This window comes from Ursus maritimus, unplaced genomic scaffold (assembly GCF_017311325.1).
Source record: "Ursus maritimus isolate PB19 unplaced genomic scaffold, ASM1731132v1 scaffold_25, whole genome shotgun sequence".
Taxonomy (NCBI): Eukaryota; Metazoa; Chordata; class Mammalia; order Carnivora; family Ursidae; genus Ursus; species Ursus maritimus.
Window position 1 is genome coordinate 28,925,218 of NW_024425008.1, and position 21,927 is coordinate 28,947,144.

At 46.8% G+C, this 21,927-nt stretch overlaps 1 protein-coding gene across 3 annotated transcripts in view; it reads left to right on the forward strand.

Moving 5' to 3' along the window:
• Nucleotides 1-431: 431 nt before the first annotated feature.
• Nucleotides 432-21,927, forward strand: part of MAP3K9 (mitogen-activated protein kinase kinase kinase 9) — a 75,669-nt gene continuing 54,173 nt past the window's right edge. For all 3 annotated transcript variants that reach the window (XM_040641715.1, XM_040641714.1, XM_040641713.1), the window contains exons 1-2: nt 432-834; nt 7,709-8,122. In XM_040641715.1, the coding sequence (XP_040497649.1) occupies nt 432-834; nt 7,709-8,122 (817 nt within the window). The remainder of the gene's footprint in view (nt 835-7,708; nt 8,123-21,927) is intronic.

A 21,927-nucleotide genomic window follows, 5' to 3' on the forward strand; every position in this document is an offset into this window, starting at 1 on the left:
CGCCCCTTCAGGTCCGCAGGGCTGGGGCGGAGCCAGGCCCGCGTCAGGTGGTCCCGGGCGTGCGGGCGGCGCTGGGGGCGGGGCGCGGCGCGGAGAGGGGAGCGGCGGCCGGCGCGCGGCGGCGGGCACCGGCTGCGCGAGCAGGTACCCGCGGCGGAGGTGGCCAGGCCGCCCCCGGGGGGCGAGCACGAAGGCGGGGGCTCCACCGCGCCCCCATGCCGCGGTGAGCACTCCCTCTAGGCGCACTTGTCGCCGCGCCGCGCCGCGCCAGCCCCAGCGAGCCGGCTCTACCCGCCCCGCCAGCCCGGGCCCTACCTGCGGCCGCCGTCGGGGGAGGGGGGTCCCCCCAGCTCTGCGGAGCCGCATGAACAATAGGCGGCGGCGGCTCCTGCGGGCGGCGGCAGCCCCGCACCCTATGGATCGGCCGTTCCATGGAGCCCTCCAGAGCGCTTCTCGGCTGCCTGGCGAGCGCCGCCGCTGCCGCCCCGCCGGGGGAGGATGGAGCGGGGGCTGGGGCCGAGGAGGAAGAGGAAGAGGAGGAGGAGGCGGCGGCGGCGGCCCCGGGGGAGCTGGGTTCCGATGCACCACTGCCCTACTGGACGGCCGTGTTCGAGTACGAGGCGGCGGGCGAGGACGAGCTGACCCTGCGGCTGGGCGACGTGGTGGAGGTGCTGTCCAAGGACTCGCAGGTGTCCGGCGACGAGGGCTGGTGGACCGGGCAGCTGCACCAGCGGGTGGGCATCTTCCCCAGCAACTACGTGACCCCGCGCAGCGCCTTCTCCAGTCGTTGCCAGCACGGCGGCGAGGACCCCAGTTGCTACCCGCCCATTCAGTGTAAGGCGAAGGCGGGGCCGCGGAGCCTGGCGGGGAAGGGGGGCTGGAGGCCTAGGGGGTGGTCGCAGAGCGCGTGGGGAATGGTTGACCTGGGGGTGGGTGTGTGTGCGCGCGCTCGGGTTGCAGGGGCTGCTCTGGTGGGTGCGATGGGTACGATAGAGACGCTGCAGGCCTTGCCCAGAACCTCAGGCGCTTGGGCTTCTTAACCTTCATCTGACCACCTCAGCCACGGCTTCTGCCTTCCACATCCTGAAGCCCCAGCATGAGAATCTCCCCATTTCGCACTCCCGGCTTTCCCAAATCTGGAAGGATTTCAGGCCAGCTGGTAGTTTCTGTCATAACCTTAGTTCCCAAATCAGGGACCTTCCTGACCTCTTCTACCGCCTGTCCCCGCCCCTTCAAGGCATTTGCTTTGAAGCAGAAGGGGGTGTCTCCCGCAGGGCTGGCTGGGCTGGCTCTCAAGTCCCGGAAGCCTGTGCGAACTCAAGGCTGAAGTGCCTTTGAAATGTCGTGTTGATTTTTTGGATCGCAATCTTGTATCTCAGAAGTTGTACCTTTAGGAGTCTCACTGAATGATGTGCTGAGAAGGGTGCGAGTGTGTGAAGAAGCAGGTGATGATGGGTGGAGAAATGATTGGAGAGGGAAAAGTATGTCCTTTCCCCATGAGAGATCAGGAACACAGGGTACAGTGACTAAATCCCAGTCCCTTGACACCCAGGCTGTTCGGATAATACATTTTTTCCTTTCTTCTCACCCTAGATCCTTGCCTATATTTGGTATTTGCCAAATCTCAAGGGGACCATGCCCACGGGTCCCTCCCAGGGCCTTTCTTCCCCGTGTCCTGGTTTTCACCAATTTCCCAGGAGCCCCCTGTTCCACACCCTGCAATGACATTTCCTTTGTTTTTTTCAAAGGACTTAAATTGCCATTGGAATCCCTTAGTTCTGCTAGGTGGTTTTAGAAAATGTAAATATCTTCTTGTGTAGTTTACATTGTTCTATATTTGAGGATCTCCATAATTTCTTCCCTGCTACAAGATATTGTTAATACATATTTATTATTGTTTACTCCATATTTTGTATACTTTGCATTTTAGTTAATTAAAAAAAATCGTTACCAAGGGCCAACGTTAGGCATTTAGTTTCTGAATTTCGTTTATAACATTTATCTTTCAGTCCTGTAACTCATTTTCACCTGAACATTTGCGTTACTTTATTTAAGATGTTTTCTTTAAGTACCATCACCTAATATGAAAATCATAACCTCTTCCTTATTTTTCTATTCTCCTTCTTTATTGGTGTTTTGACCATCAAATTGACGTTCACATCCTTAGCTCCCTTTCTCTCTCCCTCTCATACAGTGTAAAACTTCCTGTTTCTACATTTTGATCTTTATAATGCCTGGAGGCAACAAATGATTTTAAATGGTTTCTGGGTGTTAAATCTTTTTGGCTCTAGTACTGGGAAGGTGAAGGCTAAGGGTCCTAGCGTAGTGTCTGAAATAGTGCTGAAGAGGAGCTCGGTCACATACCGGAAGAGATACTGGAAGAATCGTCTGGCATATTAGTGCAATTCTTTATACATAAATCAAAGGTTCGAGGTTCTTTATGGGGGATGTTTTGTGATTTTCTTTTGTACAGCTAATGTCAGAGTGGGAGGGCTGTGTGAGGCTCCTGAGCAGGAACCCCGTTTCTTCCATCTCTGTGCCCCCAGGTGTCAGAGCAGTCAGGAGTGAATGTGACTTGGGCTGGAAAAACTCATCTGCAGAACACCAGCCGTGGCCACAGCGTGCTACGTCAGCAGCTCCTTCTTCCTTGGGTGCCCAGGACTTTATCTTTATTGTGACAAAAGTTACCTTAGATAGACTAGATTTCTGTATCTAGAACTCAGATGATAAGAAAGTAGGAAGTACTTTGTGCTTATTGAAAGAATTGACTTGAAGAACATGACATTTGAAGGCCCTGGTAAGTTATTTTATTTAGTCTCATCAGGAGTTCTGAACTTGAATGGAATTAATTCTTGATAATTCAGAAAATTTAATTCTATTCAAAAACTAATTAGAGTGCCTAGCAAAGGATAGATACCGTATTAAATGCCAGGAGGTAGGGGTGCTTAGCTGGTTGAGTTGGTGGAGCATGCAACTCTTGAGCTGGGGGTCATGTGTTCAAGACCTGCGTAGGGTGTAGAGATTACTTAAATAAATAAAACTTAAAAAAAGTACCAGGAGATAAAGAAATGGTAAGATAAGGAGTTGCTTATAAGTCACACCTGAGGGAGATTGGTGATATAAATACACCATGTTGGTACAATGCTTTGATAAAGATGACGTGGGAAATTGCTAACAGGTGCTCTGATGGGTGTCCTGCATCCACCATTTTAGTTAGTGTCACTCAGAAAATAAAGTAATTGACAACCTTGTTTCCAAAAACTTGTAATGAAATTGAGCCACTGACAGCTTTTCCTCAGTTACCCTTTTGAACTTCTCTTCTGGGGCATGAATTGTGACGTTAGATTACGAATAGCAGACAGTTAAGTAAGAATGTTCACTTTTAGTTTTATCTTTTTATCTTTTTTTTTTTTAAAGATTTTATTTATTTATTTGACAGAGATAGAGACAGCCAGCGAGAGAGGGAACACAAGCAGGGGGAGTGGGAGAGGAAGAAGCAGGCTCATAGTGGAGGAGCCTGACGTGGGGCTCGATCCCATAACGCCAGGATCACTCCCTGAGCCGAAGGCAGACGCTTAACGACTGTGCCACCCAGGCGCCCCCACTTTCAGTTTTAAATATTGCTTTTCAAATTGAAAATTTTGTTTCAAACTTTACTCAGAACAGAAGAGGGGGAAATTACCAAATCTTGTGACAAATAAAAAAAAATAATAGATATTTAGAAATCATCTAATATTTATATAGTGCCTTTATCCCCTCCAATGTAGATATGAAAGTTTAGCTCTCCATGGTGCTGACAAATATGAATAACCTAGGAGCTCACTCATCTTTTTTTTTTAGTGAAAGAGGAAAAATATACAGTTCCAAATTTATCATCTTGGGACATATATAGTCCTAGGTATTAAAAAAAAAAGTTTCTCTTACAGGAGAATTGTGTCTGTTTTCAAGCAGGGCATTAATTAAGATTTTTACTAATTTACATTTTTTTCTTGCATCCACTAGAAATATAAGGGTGTATTTTCAGGGGTACTTGGGATTTTTAAATGAGTGAGGTATGTATCATTCACTTGCCCCAAACCTACCAGAATGTGCCTGTATGTTTAGTTTTCAAGAATGCAGTTGAGAGAGAATAACATCTTGATGACAAAAATGAAAGAAATAAGGTTTTGTTCCTGATATTCCTGGAAATATCCATCCATAGAAACTGAAAAATGTGCTGAATCTGACTTGACCTGATTCTTACTTAAAACCAGGTCTTGACTGTGGGAAAGGAGAGCCCCACATTCTCTCAGCTGCAGCTGAAGGTCTAGGTCCTACCCAAAGCGACTTCTTCACAGGGAAGGGAAAAGAAAGTACCCTCCCCCCAGTCCCCACTCTTCTGTCTTCTATCTGCTTGCAAGCTGTGTTCTATACTTTTCTTGAAGGTTGGTCATAATATTTCCTTAACTAGTTAGCATGTACCTGAGTGTTTCTGTTCTACCCAGAGAGAGACTATTGCTCTCCCTTCCCCACAGAGGTTTTCCGTCTCTTCTGAAATGCCATCTGAGGAGCTGTCCCTTCAGCACCCAGGTTCAGAATCACTTCTTTTAAATCCTTATACATTTAAATAAATATTTAACACATCCTATGTGTTCACAACTATGCTTCAGACCAGAGGAAAGGAGGAAGGATATAAGAGAAAAATACAACAGTTAATTCCCTTAAGGAAAATTCATATATTCAGTTGAGGAAATAAGATGTGTGAATGCAGACTTGTTAAAGAGATAGATATCTTTTCATTAGTGTAAAAGCTGTTAGAAAAAGTGAATGTTCTTTCCCTCTATGACCAAGGAGACTCATAACATAATTTACGTATTTCTCCAAGAGGGTTTCTTATCTCTCCTTAATATACACGTTGTTTTTCTCATTCATATAGACAAGATAAGACAAGAATTAGTAATCAGGGTTCATTTTAGGACCCAGGAACACTTAAGATATTTTAAGCAGAAAGTGATTTAGCCCAGGAAATTGGGTGCTTACAGAATTGTTGGATGGGCAGGGAGAAGGGGCTCTTAGCTGGACCTATGGGAACAACTCCCAGAACATTGCAGACCTAACCCACCCAGCAAGCTACTGTTCCCTAATTGGGAACGTACAGAATCAGGAGTTGACATTGAAGCTGTCGATTTCAAGAACACCCTTTTGTAGTTGTTGTCCAGAGATTAGGCAACCACTTGGCCTTGCAGCATTCCTTTCTACATCTGCCCAGAGTTAGTGATTAGACACTGACATGCAGAAAAATCCCACTTCTCCACAGCCATGCTTGCCAGGAGAAATGGTAAGAAGATGGTGTCCATCTCACTTCTGCCTTCCATATCTCATACATCTAACTGGCAGAAGCAGACCTGTAGCCATCAGGGAGTCTGGGAAATGTAGTTCTTCGCTTTCTGGCCTCTGTACTACAAGATATGCTAGAGGATTTTAGAGTGGACGTCGATTGTTAGTGTGCAGGGCCAGCTGTAACATTTATTCTTCATGAGGAGTGCCAGGTGAGGTGAAAGCTTGAAATTGCAATTTTGGGGGTCAAGATGGGCTATACTTATTGTATGTCTTTTTGTATTCTTTTGTGCAGACTGCCTGTTGCATTGTAAAATACAAACAAATATTAGCCCTAGATAGGATGAATACTCTAATTAAGCAAGAATAGAGTTTTGAGCACCACCGGCATGCGAGTGGAGGTTGGAGGCATCCTGGAGCTGGCTGAGGAAGGATGGGAACAGCCAGCAGTGGGCAGTTCCTCTTTCGGTCTTGGCAAAAGTTCAGAAATAGATCTTTGTTTTCTTAGGTTTTTTTTGGTTGTTGTTGTTGTTTTGTTTTTTTTAAACAAACTGACTATGTTCTCTCTGTTTCAGGAGGTCCAATGCATTTTTAAAAAATTTTTCAGATTTGAGTTTGGTTTATTTCCTACTGAGATGGACCCCCCCACCCCCCCACCTCCAATTTTACTCTGTCGCTTACCTGCTGAATGTTCAGCAGGGTGAGTACAGTGGAGAATAAAGCAGACAGAATCTGCCCTTGTGGATCTCACAATCTAGCAGGACAGCAGGCACTGAACAAGTAATTAAACCTTGTTGGGTCTTGCCAAACAGAGACTGTTATGGACGCGTTTGATGGGGGCCTGACCTCATTTAGGCGGGGTTTCGGAAAAGTTCCTCTAGGAGATTTTGTTTAAGCTGAGACCTGAGGGTTGAGTATGAGTCAGCCACGTGAAGACAAAGAGACTGAGAAGACAGAGCACAGGGTTTTCATGAGAGAAACATGAAATAGCACTTTACTTCTGTAGCAACACCTTATCTAGCCCAAGATTTGTAATCACTGGTCGCTGTTATGATCTATCCATGGAAGTCTTTCCAAGCAGCCCGAAGGTATCACCAGGTACCCTCAGTTCATACTCTGCATTGGAAAGGAGATGAGTGGTTGGGTGTGGTACTTGGGGACATCAGGGATAGAGCTGTGGAGCAGGTGACTTCTGGAGTGACATGTCCCCTGGGAGGCTCCTCTCCTGCACATCTTAGTCACCAGGTCCTGGTAGAATCACGTTTTGAAAATATCTTCCCAATTTACTCCACACTCTCCGTCTCGCCTGCTGCTGATATTCAGACCCTGTGCTTGGGTGCCTGGGTTACTTCAGTGGCCTCCTTACTGGTTCCTTTTGGAGTAGGCTCCCTGTCCTCCAGGTTATATCCCCATGGCTGCCAGAATTGATGTCCTTTCTAAATCACAGTCTAGTAACACTCCCCTACTTAAAAATGCATTGAGTCCTATCATTCACAGTGTGAAGTTCAAGCCTCTCAGAATGACTTTAAAACCATTTCACAGCCTAGCTGACCCCAACAAGACCCTGAGCCTCATCTCCTATCCTAACACATATAATCCAGCCACACCAGCCAGACTCCTTGAAATTCTTGATATGCCATATATTCTTATACCTCATGTTCTTGCTCATGACCTTCCCTTTGCCTGGATTGTCCTTCTCCGTCCTGATCTTTGCTGCCTGATGAGATTCGTCCCACTCATTCTTTCTTTTTCTTTCTTTTTTTTTTTTTTTTAGATTTTATTTTTAAGTAATCTCTACGCCCAACATGGAACTGAAACTCACAACCCCGAAATCCAAAGTTGCGCACTCTACCGACTGAGCCAGCCAGGCACTCTCCCTCCCACTCATTCCCAGTGTTGCCTTCCCTGAGAATCCCTTCCCACTCACCCTCTTAATCTTGTCCTGCAGTGGGAGTTGGTGGTTTTCCTAATCTGATCATAGAGCTACGAAGGCTCTGTTCGCACTGTGGTTTGGTTGTTGTGTGTCTGTCTTGTCGTTGGATTGTATGCTTCTCACCATCTAGGACACAGTAAAATGAATAAGTCTCCCAAAAATGATCTCCCTCTGTTCCCTTTAGTTAAAATGGTTTGTCATGGTTTGACATTCCGCATGATGTTCCAAGTAGAAATTATTACATGAATATTTATTGAATGCCCACATGTGCTGGTCATTAAGAATAATGCAACAGAAAATAGGGTAGCCACATTTCTTGCCTCGATGGAGCTTACCTTACAGTGGGAAGACAAAAAAGCCAAGTGAACAGATAACTTGCTATGTTTACCCATTGGTAAATGGGTGATTCAGTGGTGTTTTCAGAATGTTTTTGACTTCTTTTTTTCTTCTCTTTCTCAGTGTTAGAGATTGATTTTGCAGAGCTAACCCTGGAAGAGATTATTGGCATCGGGGGCTTTGGGAAGGTCTATCGTGCTTTCTGGATAGGGGATGAGGTTGCCGTGAAAGCAGCTCGCCATGACCCTGATGAGGACATCAGCCAGACTATAGAGAATGTTCGCCAGGAGGCCAAGCTCTTCGCCATGCTGAAGCACCCCAACATCATTGCCCTTAGGGGTGTGTGTCTGAAGGAACCCAACCTCTGCTTGGTCATGGAGTTTGCACGTGGAGGGCCTTTGAATAGAGTGTTATCTGGGAAAAGGATTCCCCCAGACATCCTGGTGAACTGGGCTGTGCAGATTGCCAGAGGGATGAACTACTTACACGATGAGGCAATTGTCCCCATCATCCACCGCGACCTTAAGTCCAGTAACAGTGAGTATGACGAGGTGGGGCTGGAGGGCTCAAGAGTACTTTTATACTCAGTCCATGGCTTTGGTGGGAGTGGATTCCTAAAGGAATCTCAATGGGCATTGAAACTCCTTGCTTAAAACCATTTCCATCCTTGAGTTGAGATGTAGGGGCGGAATGAGTGCCAGGAAAATTTGGTTTAGAAAGAGAAGAATGAGGCACCTCAGGGGTTTGGAATAATTCTGAGCTCATATTAGCAGGCAAGGTTGGTGGTGTATAATTCTGCTATGCTGTGCAATATATATCCACATACAGATAGAGAGAGAGATACATAGATAAATAGATATATTTTTCCACTTTAGGGAAGTGTGTCTGTAATTACAAAAGGGGTTTCCCTCTTTGGTGAAACAACAGGTAACTATAACGCCTATTTACATTCTACCTGACCACCCCAACTTGAGGTACCCCCCAGAGAAGGGACTGTAAGGAAGAATAGGCATGCTGTTTAAGCTCTGGGGCCGATTCAGGTGACGGTGTCCACTGGGAGAGCGTGACCTGGCTGGTAGTATTATAGACTCCTGATAGCCTACGGGTCTTATTAATTAATTGTTGTAACTACTTAGTGTTTAATAGCAGGGAACTGAGAAGTAACTGTTTATTAAACATCCGGAATCCATAAACTGGATTGTAAAGCAAGTACATAATTACATGGTGATTTGGTGGAAACCAGTCTCTTCCCTTGGAATCTGCAGGCACTGGGACTGTGCCTCTTTTGTGTGGTAATTTGTGCTCTCTTTTGCCTGAACTGTGTGGTGGAGAGGATAACATTTGTTAAATAGGATATGCTTAAAATCACTTTGAGCATCCTGTGTGGAGAGGCAGGTGTTAAGGTTTGGGGGAGTGGTGTGGGTCCCAGGAACTTCACTCTCTGTTTCCTTCGGCATTGAGCCCAGAAATCCTTCAGACTTTGTTTTGTTCTGAGCTGTTCCAGATGTGGTTTATTTTTCCATCGATACTACTGTGAATGTTTACGTTTAAAAATACATTTTAAAGTTATTTAAGTAGTAGATGTTTTTGTTGTACAAAAATTAAGCAGTGTAGATAAAAAAGAGAAAGTAACCAATAATGTTTTCCTTCAGGGAGTATAACTTACATTTGGCATATCCTCCCAGACATTTTTAAAGTAAATATGTTTATATAAATATATATACACCTATAATTATACATATAGACATACCCACACACAAATAGATTTTCCAATTTACTTTAAAATAGCCTTTCTTACCCTTCTCTCTTCTACCTCAGCCCTCTTCTCCCTTAATAATAGAAAAATTCATCGTTGTAAGAGCATGGAACATTATATATAATGCATATGAAGGATTTAAGTTCCGTAAAATAAAACATGATTATTCTCATCCCTCCTCTCAGATTCTGTTCTTTAAACACATGAAATTAAAACTTTTGGTGACCCTTTTCACATTTCTGCCTAGACATTGCTTTGGATGATGGGGTAAGAATAAGCAGATGTGTTGGTAGAAAATGTGGCAGATAAGCTGACCTTTATTTTTTCTTATATCCTTATGCTGGAAGACATAAGCAGAGTGCTTTAATCGTACGTATTGAGTCCTTTGAAAAACTTGGGCTAGAATGATGGAATTGTAAAAGTCAACCATTTCCTCCAGGAAGTTTCAAATTTGGGTGTAATTTCAAGCTGTAACCACCAGGTTTTATGTTCCGTGAGATTTGCGTTTGAAGGTCCAGGCTCTTGTGAAGGAAAAGTTAGCTTGCCAAAGTTCTGCCGTTTGCAAGAGGTGGCAAGAGACCTCAGTGTCATTCTGTCACTGGGGAGAAAAAACCCTGTTCTTTCTTTGTCTTTAGTGGGCTCTGGTGTACTGTGCTGTGGCCGGGTTGGACTTACACGTGGTATAGTCTGACCCTTGACCTCATCAGGGTTGCCGATGCCCGGGAATGTGCGGAGTCCATTGGGCTGTGTGGTTGGTGCTGATATTGATGCCTGCTGTAAATCTCACAGGGGTGTTGGGGTAGCTCCTTGACATTGGTCTGTGGTGGCTGTTTGCCTGGGATTGTGTGAATCCAGTATGAGTCTTGATGTCACTGTTGTTTTTACTCCAGTGCTCTGTGTGCATGACTTAAAAAATCATTTTGGAAATGTTATGCTAGTTTTTACCCGCCCGTTGGAGAGTCACAATTTCTCTGTGTTTTGCAGACTTGAGGATGCTGGCTTGTGTCTCTAGGGGTTTTTGTCTGTTTAAGATTTTATTTATTTGAGAGAGAGAGAGAGCGAGCATGAGTGGGGAGAAGAGGGAGAAGCAGGCTCCCCGCTGAGCAGGGAGCCCGTTGTGGGGCTCGATCTCAGGACCCTGGGATCACGACCTGAGCCGAAGGCAGACGCCCAGCCAGCTGAGCCACCCACGTGTCCCTCTCTTGGTTGTTATTAAGGGTTCTAGAGAGTTGGATTTTGGTCGCTGCCATGTGAGGGGAGAACTCTAGGAATCGTATGTGTTGGTTGACTTAGGTCCACTAGGGAGAAGAGATGTATATATGTGGGCTGTCTTTGTGGAAAAAAGAAAGTAGTTGGTGACAGACATCTAACTGTTGCAAAAGGCTCAGTGGAAAGGTGATTAATTACAATGCTTTACTATCCTGGTCACCTACTTTAAAAAGTCACTGCGGTTAACTGGCAGTGGAATGTCTGCAGCATCGTATGTTGATATATAATCCTCAGTAAGTTTAGGTTTGACAGCACATAACCTAAAAACCAGAATAACAGCGGCTAAAACAACGTGTATGTTCATTCGTCTTTGAAAAGAAGTCTGCAGGGGTTAGGGACATCCCAGTGTCCTCAGGGATCCAGGCTCCTGTTTTTCACTCCGTCCCAGTACATGGCTTGCATCCTCAGGCTTGCCTTATGGTCTGAGATGGCTGCGAAAATGCCAGTTATTTGGTCCAAGTAACAGGCCCAAAGGAGGAGGAAAAGCAGAAGCACAGAAAAAGGTACTCCTGGAGCTGAGCTGGCTCCCGTGGTCCTCCCAGAAGTCCAGCAGAAACACATCTGCTTGCATTAATTGGCCAGAATGTAATCATATAGCCATGGCTGGCGCAGGGGAGGCTGGGAGATGCAGGACTTTAATCTGGGTGGCAGTGAGAGCAGGGCTGGTGGGGGAAGCAGCTGGCAGTCTTCCCATGGAATCCTAACGTGGGACATGCGTTGGGAAGAACTGTTTATTTCGGATGTTTAGCATCATACAGCCAAACAAGGTTAGCCAGGCCCTGGGACGTGTGGCCCAGACCCCTGATTTAGCTAATGGCTTCTAGTACTTTACCACATTGCATCATTGACTCAGACATCACTTCTTAAAACTACTTGCAGAAAGCCCTGGCTCTAATAATGGATTCGTGTCTCTGCTCCCTCAATTGGGAAAAACTGGCCACTTGATCGTCAGCAAAGGTGTCAAGGAAAGATGGTCTTTTAGTGGAAAGATTGGCCGTTGGAAGGTTACGTAGATGGATCTCAGGATTTTGGCTTAAAGGCATTTGGCAGAATAACAGTTCAATAGCGGTTGTTAAAAGTTAAATTAGTGTGAAAACAAGGTCATATGAAAAAGCTTTGGAAAATGAAAAGCCTTGCCCAAAGTGAGGGTTGTGTTATTGCTTTTTTCCCTATTATTAAACAACTTCTTTCTTCCTCTTAGAAAACACAGAAGAACAGAGAGGTAACAGCTGTGTGTTTCTCCAGTTTTTGCACTTACGGATATTTGTTTTTACTCGGAATTGTGCACGGGAAATCCCAATAACCGTGTTGCTTGTAGCATGCTTTCGTGCCCCCGACTTGTCCGCATATTGTGACATGTTACGTAAATAAATATTCTTCCACCACAAGATATTTAAAGGTTGCACAGGATTCCACTACTTAGATATACGTCATTAACTAAACCGAACCCCTGTATAACAATAATAATAATAGTAATAATAGTAATAATAATAATAATAATAATAATACAGTTGATGCTTATGGAGTGCCCTCTTTAAGGTTAAGCATGAAGCTTTTTGTGTCGGTTCTCTTTTCATTCTCATAGCAGTCCCGCAGAGTAGAGACGATGAATGTGTTTATTTTACAAAGGAGGAAACTGAGGCTCAGACGGGGTCAGCCATTTCTCCAGGGTCTCGCCGCCAGTCCCAAGAACAGACTTTGTGGCCAGGTCTGACCCCTCTGCTTGTGTTCTCAGTCACCGCACCGTTGCTGGCACACTGCTGGTGGGCGGCTGGGGCGTTTCACGGCATTATTTTATGTAGCCCGTAGCGCTTTGGTTTTACAGGGTTAGGAATAGTATTACCCTACTCACAGAGCCATAGCGTCCACGTTTCCTTAAGGTCTGATTGACTCGTAGTTTCATAGCTGGAAAGCAGAGGTGAGTGGTGAGCTGCATTTGGTTGGGACTTGCCACATCTGCCTTCTTTTTTTTTTTTTTTAAAGATTTTATTTAATTGACAGAGACACAGCGAGAGAGGGAACACAAGCAGGGGGAGTGGGAGAGGGAGAAGCAGGCTTCCCACTGAGCAGGGAGCCCGATGCGGGGCTCGATCCCAGGACCCCAGGATCATGACCCGAGCCGAAGGCAGCTGCTTAACGACTGAGCCACCCAGGCGCCCCCACACCTCCCTTCTTTGGTGTGATGTCAGTTGAAACTTCTCATGAGGTCTTCACTGCCTTATCTCCTTCTTCTGAAGGCACTTCCCCCGTAAGCCAGGCTGGTTTCCTCTTTCCTCTGGAATGTGCTCTGTGCCTCCTAGCCACAAGGCACTCAGCACCCTCACCCTCACTGTGGGAATAACCTGGCTTTCAGAGGTGCTCTTGCCTCGGCTCTCTGCCTGTCCAAACCCTACCTGTTTTCCTGTGCTCAGTGCAAACGCGACTGCTCCCTCCCAACAGCCCATCACTGTGGTCAGTGCTACATAGTCACCTGGTGCTAAACACACAGTACCTGACAGCATGTGGGAGAACATGAGGGAGACAAGGGACTAGAGCTGCTGGGCCAGCGGTTGCAAGCTCAGATGTCTTCCGGTCGGGTCAGTACATTTGTGAAGCAGTTGGGGTGAAGCTGTAGGGCTTGGGAGGAATGATGGAGCAGTGAGCGTGCGCTCCGTCCGGCGTGGGCTGTTGGAAGATCGAACAAAGCGCAGCTGGCCTGCCGTGGGCTGCCCTGGCCCTGCATGCCCTGGCCTCCTCTGCTTGTTGGCTATGATTTCAGGAGCGTTCCTAGACCTCCAAATAGATTTTGTGTCTTTAGCTTCTAGGGATATGAATGAATGCGTAAATGAATGAATAAAGTACCCCTTGAACTGGTCTGCTTATGGGATCTCAAAGTGTCAAACCTCCCCTTCTCTCGTCGGAGGATGTCCTGCATCCTCCTGGACTTGTGCGGACGTGTGTTTCATCCCCTTTATAAGCTCCAGGCCCTTGCCCCTTTCCTAATGTCCCAGTTTGTCAACGTTTCGGGTGCCGAGGGTGGTATTTTCACAGTGTATTTGTTACCAACCTGCAATGCCTCTGCCCTCTTTTTTCTCTGCACCCTTCCGGGATGCGGGCCCCAAATAACTCACTGGCAGTGTGTCTGCTGCGGGAGCAGGCCACGCCCCCTGCCACCTGCATCCGCTGCCAGTCGGCTCCATCCAGCCTCAGCGCACGCCCTGTGTTCCCACCTTGTGAAGTCCCGGTCCTGCCCCTCACATGCTCCCTTCTGGTTTTGTGGCCCTGTTCGATTGGCTGCTCCTCTTGACAGCTACGGGCTGAGTAGCACCCCTCCCTTCAATTTCTGTGCTCACTTGTGCTTTATGCACTTCTCAGCCTTCTCTCAAGAGTTCACAAGATAAAGAAGCAGGAGCCTTCCTTTCTTGGAAGTGGAAGGAAGACAGAGCTTCCATCACGCCCTTGACCTCAGACTGGCTGTAACATTCTAAGCCCTGCATTATACCTGGACTGGACACTGTGTTTCCTGGGGGGGATTTCTCCGGGCTGAGAGTGTGCTGCGGAATGCTGTGACCCACTGGATTCCAGATGCTGGCGTTCTTCTTCCTGTACACTGAGGTCGAGCACATTCCGATGTGCAGGAATGAATGAATGGATGGGAGAAGTGTGTAGGGTGCAGGGATCCTGGCCATGAGCAATGTGGCAGGAAGGACTTGCCTAGAAAAGGATGAGGAGTAGCCATAACAGCAGTTTTTCCTATAGGAGAATAAAAGAAACTGTAAAACATTGCCAGGATGGATCTGGGAGGCAGCAAAGTATTGGTTAGAGAACCCAATTCCTAGTCCTTTTTAAGAGGTGTGTAGTGACTTTTTTATGTCTCATGAAGGCATCCCCAAATGAGATACGTTTGACAGTACCTGGCTTAGGTGCTGCTGGGTCTCTCTCCCCATTTTCCTTTCCATTTCTGGTCTTTGTGGTTCTTTGTTTGCTACAAGTTCTTTCTTTCAGAGTTGGAGGGTGTTGGACGTGTTTTGAGGATTTTCCCTGGCAAACGCACACAAGTGATCAATGAATTGGATCATTTCAGTTGTAGGAGGCAATACCTAAGGTTAGCCGGCGGCCACCAGGCGTGTAACAGAGAATTCCGTTCAGTTGAGGGCTAGCAATTTGCATGAACACAGAGGCATGTTCTGCAAGTCAAAAGACATAAATAAATAAAAGCTGAAATAAAGCAAACAGTTGAAACTGGTGAGGCCAGGTGGTCTGACCTAGGGGTCGAGTTGCAGCTCCCAGTTCTCTTAACGTTGCCTGGGAACCTTGCTTTTCCCTTTTCCCGTTGGGCATGGCCATCCCCAGCACAAGATGGTTCTCCTTTGTGTGTTAATTTGAGTGCTTGAGAATATAATAGTAAGCAGTAACAGACATCTGCCCTACCCTGAAGGAGCTCCCTGGGGGGTCACAGGGAGAGACCTAAGTCAGGACTGTGGTGCATGCCGTGGCCTGAGAATTTCCTGAGGGAGCGAAGGGGAGTTAACGAAGGGGAGTTAATGAGACAAAGCAGTGAGGGGTGAGGGTGGGCAGGGCCAGGACGGTCCAGGCAGGGAGACCAGCAGACTCCAATGGCCAGTGAGAGCATGGTCCCCCAGGAGGCAGGTGATGCCCTTGACATTCCCAGGGTCCTTTCCTGTGCCTGCTGGGGGTCGAGGGGCCGCCGAGGAGGACCAGGAGGGAAATTTGCCATCCTTCCCCAAGCTTGCTCTGGAGTGCCTGCCGTCATCGTTGGTGGCTCTGGGAGCTTCTCTGCAGCATGCTCAGTGGTGTAGGAGGTGGCCTGGGCCCCGGGCAACAGTTAGGCACCTAATAAAGCCCGTGCTGCAGTTGTAGCAGAAGATGAAGGATCTTGGTAGATATTCTGGACCCTGAGCGGTTATCTTGGGGAAAACAGCCTCAGTGAGGGGGCAGGTTCAGGGCAAGAAGGGCTTTTAAAGGTTTGTGGGCTCTGATTCCAGATGATTCCTTAGTGTCTTCCCCTTCATTTCCTCTGATTTGAGCTGCTGTTGCCCTGAAGGTCAAATTATGATGTCTTCTCTTTCCCACATCTCTCCCCAGGCAAACCTGGTAACGACTAAGTGGTGTTGTCTACCCCTTGCAGCCGGTCCATGGCCCTGTCATTGCTCAGGGTCAAAATTTGTGCTTCCGGATCTCTAAGGAGACCAGAGCCTGCCTGTCCTTTCCTCCTTGTCCCTTGGAAAATTTCAATTCCTAACCTGATGTCTTACTTCATTCCTGGGAGGTAGCTCAGGGTTGCTTGTGGATGGAGAAGGTGAGACACAGGTGATGATGCGAGTGGGCTTGTTGCAGCAAGAAAAATATGTCGCTTCCTCTCCAGGTCTCCCGTCTCCTTACCTTGGAATCCCCTTCCATTCCCCATCAGCTCCGTGTAGAGCTATCCTTGTTTTTCTTATGAGGGAAGGGCTGTTAACATAGCGCCCTTGAAACCCTTAGAATCAGTGCAGAATGTGGGTTCATTTGGGGGGACAGGGTTGCTACTTTGACTAATCCAAGACTCTGAGAAGGTTATGAATCGACACCGTTATAGAGAACTTCTTAAATTGGGCATCTGGGTAAGAGGAGAATTGGCGTAGAAGGAACACTGGCCCACGTGCTACCCTTGGCACTGACGGGCCGGGTTGCCTTGGGTGCTCTCTGACGGGCCGGGTGCTCTCTGATCCTCAGATTCCTCGTGGGCGAAATGAAAGGTGTGGATGAGATGGTCTCTGAGGTCCCTTCCAGGACTGACATTATGCGCGTGCGTGCGTTTGGGAAAAGGTGGCGACTATGTGGTCTGTGTGTGTGTCAGGCCAGCACGCGCCCAGGTCCCCCGCTTTCTGGCTTCTGGTTGCAAGGACCAAAGCTCCTGATGAGGGGAATGTTCTCCAAGTGGTTTAGGGAGAAAACAGTTGACAGGAGCTCACAGGTGCACCCCTCCCCGTTTGCTGCCCAGGGCATGACAGATGGCCTTGCGGAGAGAAGATGCTCCGGTCACATGAATCATGAGGGAGAGATTCACAATAAACCAAAGGCAGCCTTCATCCTGGAGGCTGGAGGCAGGACGCAGTAAGTCAAATGACACTTCTGTCCTTGGGGCTGAGCGAGGGGCATCCTGGTGTCTTGGGGCTTTGCTCTTGCCTTCCCACCCACTGCTCTGAATCAACCTAAGTCTTTTTCAGGTGGGACTCGAGACCACGTAGGTGTTTGTGTGCCTCTGTCCCCCTCCCCAGCGGAGCTGCAGGGAGACTCTGTGTCTGTGGAGGCACCGGAGCGTGACAGTGTGGTCGAGAAATGAGACAGATTGAAGCTGAGGATTGCTCATCCCTGGGATTTGTGCTCTCTGTAGGAAACTTGGAGGTTTTGATCTGAGAAGAAAGCATTTCCCCTTAAGCTCGGCTTTGGGAATCACTGTGGTCTAAAGGAAGGAACACCAGCTTGGGAGTCAGAGAGACTTGGAAAAGCTACTTCTTGAGCTCTGACACTGAGCAGTGGCTAGCCTCTGGGGGTTCCAGGAGCCTCGTGTGTAAAACGTGGGCAATACAGAAGAGCGGTGTTGTTTGAAGACGGTATACGGCAGCGCGTGCCACGTGTCACACGGGAGCCACGTTCACTAATGGGGCTGCGCGTTTTTTCCTCTTTCCAAGGAGAAGGAGAAACGTCTTTCTATTCCGTGTTATTTTAGGTGGACACAGGATATAGCTGGGTTTCCCTTTTTGAAGTAGCATGAGGATTTTAGGCAGCCCTGAGCTTCCCTTTCCCAAGTAGGCCGGGGGTAGCTTTACCATTCCCACTGACCCTGGCAGATTTATTTCAGCCGAAGCCACAAAAGGGGATCGATACCCCGCAGCCCCTTCCAACTGTGTCTGGACTTCTTGTGGAAAAGGCCGGTGTCTCTCGCTCCCTCTGGACCTGCGTTAACTCACAGTGCTTGGCCCCGTGAGAAATGCTGCCTTGTTTTGTTATGGCCTTTGGCCTGATTGAATGGGACAGCTGGCCAGTTTTATGGCTCTGCTGGCCTCTCAGCTGATAATTAAAATGCTTTTGCCCCAGGAGGAAGGCAGTATATTTCTCTTTTCCCCGCCGCACCAGTCTACGGCCAAGGTCAAAGGGAATGCCTTTTTCATTCCCCCTCCCGGCTTCCCCAAACCAACTTAGCATTTTTGTTGCACAGTCTTTTCTAAGACTGGAATATTCAGGGTGGGCCAAAGAGATTTTATGTTGAATTTTGTGGTCTTCTTTTGGCAGGAGCATGAAACATGATTGCCCCATTTCCATCTCTGTGCAGCGGCTTTATTGCCTGTAGCTATTCAGATCTGGTGGGCACAGCACTTAGTAGGTGCTCAGGAAATGGTGGGTTTGGTCGTTTATAGATTCCAGCACTGCGCCTGTTTCCATGCATTAATAACCTCTCCCCCGAACCCACGACATTAGCTAAACAATGCCCAAACTCTCCTTTAGAGCTCACATTTAGGATGTGAACCCTCTCGTTCATTGGAGATGAGCCCATGTGAGCTCTGGGTGAGAAGTGGTTTGTGTCTTGGCTCTGTTACTTGCTAGCTGGGACCTTGCGCAAACGATAAACTCTTTGTGCTTTCGTTTTCGCTAATGTTAAATGGGAATAATTATAATTCCACGGATCTCATTTTATAGGGTAGAGGTGAGGATTCAGTGAAATAATCTAAATGAAACTCTTAGCACCGTCTGGCACATGGTAAGGGCTCCATGTATTGATCGTAATTATTGTAAGTCCAGAGGCTGCGTTTATTCCCTCAGTCTTTAAATCCACAATTTGTGATCTTGTACTTTTGAGTATAAATTGTCTTGTACTTGAATTTTCAGTGTTTTAGTCCCATTCTCTCCAATTGCACTATAGATACTTAAAATTCAAAATGGGATATATACCTTCAGGTAAGAATAGTTCAACATTGAAATACAAAGGAAAGTCGATCTGTTTCCTATCCTAATCCCTAAATTTCCTTCTTAGAAGCAAATGAAATTAAGATGGGGGGGGGTTTGGGTTTTTTTAGTTTTTGGAGGTTTTTTTGGTCTCCTTTGATATTTTTTTTCTGTAAAAACATAAGAATCCCAGTAGAATTCTGGACAACAGAGGACTGTTGTTTTTCTTTTTTCCATCTTCTCCTGCTCCCTACCTCCCCTCTCCCACGAATCACACACAGTATAGGACTTGGCATACAATTCCTTGTTGCTGTGAAATCTTGCCTTATTCTTTTGTTCTTCTTTTTTTTTTTAAAGGGAGTGGGGGGGTGGGGGCAGAGGGAGAGAGAGAATCTTAAGCAGGCTCCACACTCAGCACGGAGCTCAACACAGGGCTTGATCTCACGACCCTGAGATCATAACCTGAGCTTAACCCACTGAGCCACCCAGGTGCCCTGAAATCTTGCATTTTCTGCCCCTCCTCCCTTCTGGATGGACTCAGACTCCTCTACTGAACAAGCTGGAAGGTGTTCTTGGACCTCAGGTAGTCGGAAGCCTAATGTTTGCCTCTGGAGTTTTGCCAGCTACGGAGGCTCTGACTCTTGCCATCTGTCTACCGTGGGACCTGAACCATACCAGTGGGGCCGTGGGGCCCTGGCACTGACTGATCTGGTAACTCAGACCTTTCTCTGAAGATCCTTGTGACTGTTGCAACTTGATGTGCCTTGATAAGGCAGTGTAACAGGAAAAAGTGTTATTGAAAAAAGAAAAAGTTATCCCAGATTGCACAGTGCAGATGCGACTGCTTTGTCTTTCTCCGCGATTTGCCTATTCCTGTCTGTGTAGCTCATCTTCTCCTGCCACGTCAGTCGGAGAGTGCAGGCCATCTGGATACATTTTATTTTTGTTTGTTTCTGCATTCTGGTAACCTTCAGAATCCAAGAAGGAGGAGAAAAAGATTGTAGTTGGGGGAAACGGTGATAGTCTCCAGTTTCCAGTCATTCATAACTCCCTTTTGTGTTTATAGATAAGATGAGAGCTTGAAGGAACCTTAGAGCTGTGACCCCGAGACGTTGAGTAATTTGCCTAAAGTCAAGCTATTGGGCTGCCTGAGTCTCGTGACAGTGTCCTTTCTTTCAGGCACCCCCAGCCCCTGATAGTGGGGCCTGGTACTCTGCCACGTTTTCCAGCTAGGTCCCAAGTATTGTGGGCGACAGCAGGATCTCCACACCATCGGAGGAATGAGGGATGCCTTGCTTATAGCCCCAGAGGTCACAGCTGAGCAGCCACGTCTGAATCTTTCCTGCCCACAAAAACAAACTCAATCATTTCTTCACTGGGTCTTCTATATATGGAAGAGACCGTGTTCAGGTTGTACCAGGGGTTTTAGTTTTCAGAAAGAAAACAATGAAGACTCCCCACCCCTCCCCCCACCTGTACTGAGATATAATTGACATGTAACATTGTGTAAGTGTGAGGTATACAATGTGATGATTTGATATACATATATATTGCGAAATGGTTACCACGGCAGGCTTAGTTAACACATCAGTCACCTCCCATAATTACCATTTTTTGGTGTGGCGAGAACATTTAAGATTTACCCTTCTTAGCAGTTTTCAAGACTATAATACAGTATTGTCGTGTTTTTTTTTTTAAGATTTTATTTTATTTTAATTATTTTTTAAAAATTTTATTTATTTACTTGAGAGAGAGAGTGGGAGCAGGGTGAGGACCAGAGGGAGAAGCAGGGAGCCAGATGCGGGGCTTGATCCCAGGACCCTGGGATCATGACCTGAGCCGAAGGCAGACGCTTAACCGACTGAGCCACCCAGGCGCCCTTAAGATTTTATTTTTAAGTAATCTCTGCACCCAACATGGGGCTTGAACTCAACAACCGCAAGATGAAGAGTTACAGCCAGCCAGGCGCCCCCACAGTATTGTTCACTATAGTTAATCACCATATTGTATGTTAGACCCCCAGAACTTACTCATCTTCTAATGGGAAGTTCGTACCCTTTGGCCAGCATCTCTCCATTTCCCCTACCCTTCAACCCCTAGCAACCGCCATTCTGCTCTGTTTCTGTGAGTTTGCCTTTTTGAGATTCCACGTGTAAGTGAGATCATACACTATGTATCTTTCTCTGACTTACTTCGCTTCGCATAATGCCCTCCAGGTCCATCCACGTTGTCATAAATGGCAGGATTTCCTTCTTTTTTATGACTGATACTCCACTGTATGTGTATATACGTCATATATCCTTTATCCATTCATCCATAGATGGACACTCGGATCGTTACTATATCTTGGTTATTGTGAATAAGCTGCAGTGAACATGGGGGTGCAGATGGCTCTTGGAGATAGTGATTTCATTTCGTTTGGATATATACCCAGAAGTCGGATTGCTGGATCATATGGTAATTCTCCTCTTAATTCTTGGATGAACCTCCATACTGTTGTCCGTAGCGGCTGCAGCAATTTCCATTTGTACCAGCAGTGCACAAAAATTCCCTTTTCTTTACATCCTCACCAACACGTTCTCTCCCACTTTTTGGTAATCGCTGTCCTAGCAGGTGTGGTATCTCATGGTGGTTTTGAGTCACATCGCCCTGATGATTAGTGACGTAGAGCATCTTTTCATATGTCTGTGGAGTATTTCTTTGTCTTCTTTGGAAAAGAAGGTCCTCTGCCCATTTTTTAATCAGATCAAAAAACATTTGTATTTCTTAAGTAGTCAGCTCCTTGCTCTCTGTGCTTGGGGATAGGAGTCCTGTGGTGGAACAGTAGCACTCTCTCTGTCAATGTCAGTTCGGCTCTCTCCCTCAAACTCATAAATCAATCATAAATTAGCTTGTCTTTCCCAAGTGCATGGCAGCTGGTGACAAAGAAGGGTGGCCCATCAGGTCCCATGGATGGTAAGGAAAAATCAACTTACATGTTTCCAAAATAAGGTAATTTAAGATCATTAGTGACATTATCTGATTTTTTTCCCCTTAGCTTATTACTCATGGTGACAGTAATAAATGGCCCTCCGCTCCCCACCCCCCCGTATTCCTAGAGGTGGGATGAGGAAAGCCTGTTTTGTGTTTGGTGCTATAGAACTGTATTCGGAGCAGTATCTGTCTAAGGCAGTCCAGGCAGAGAATTCCAAGTAGCCCCATTTTACAGTAGAGGAAGCCGAGGCTCAGAGAGGTTTAATGTGTTGCCCAAGAACGCATAGCTAGAGAGTCGTGGGGCCTGAACTCAAGTCCAGGCTCTCCAGCACTCGTGCGGTGGTCTTTCTTCTCTGTTCTTTAGGAACAGACTGTAGTAGGAGACCCTATTCTCGCAGCTGGTTTTGTAGGCTGGACCCCG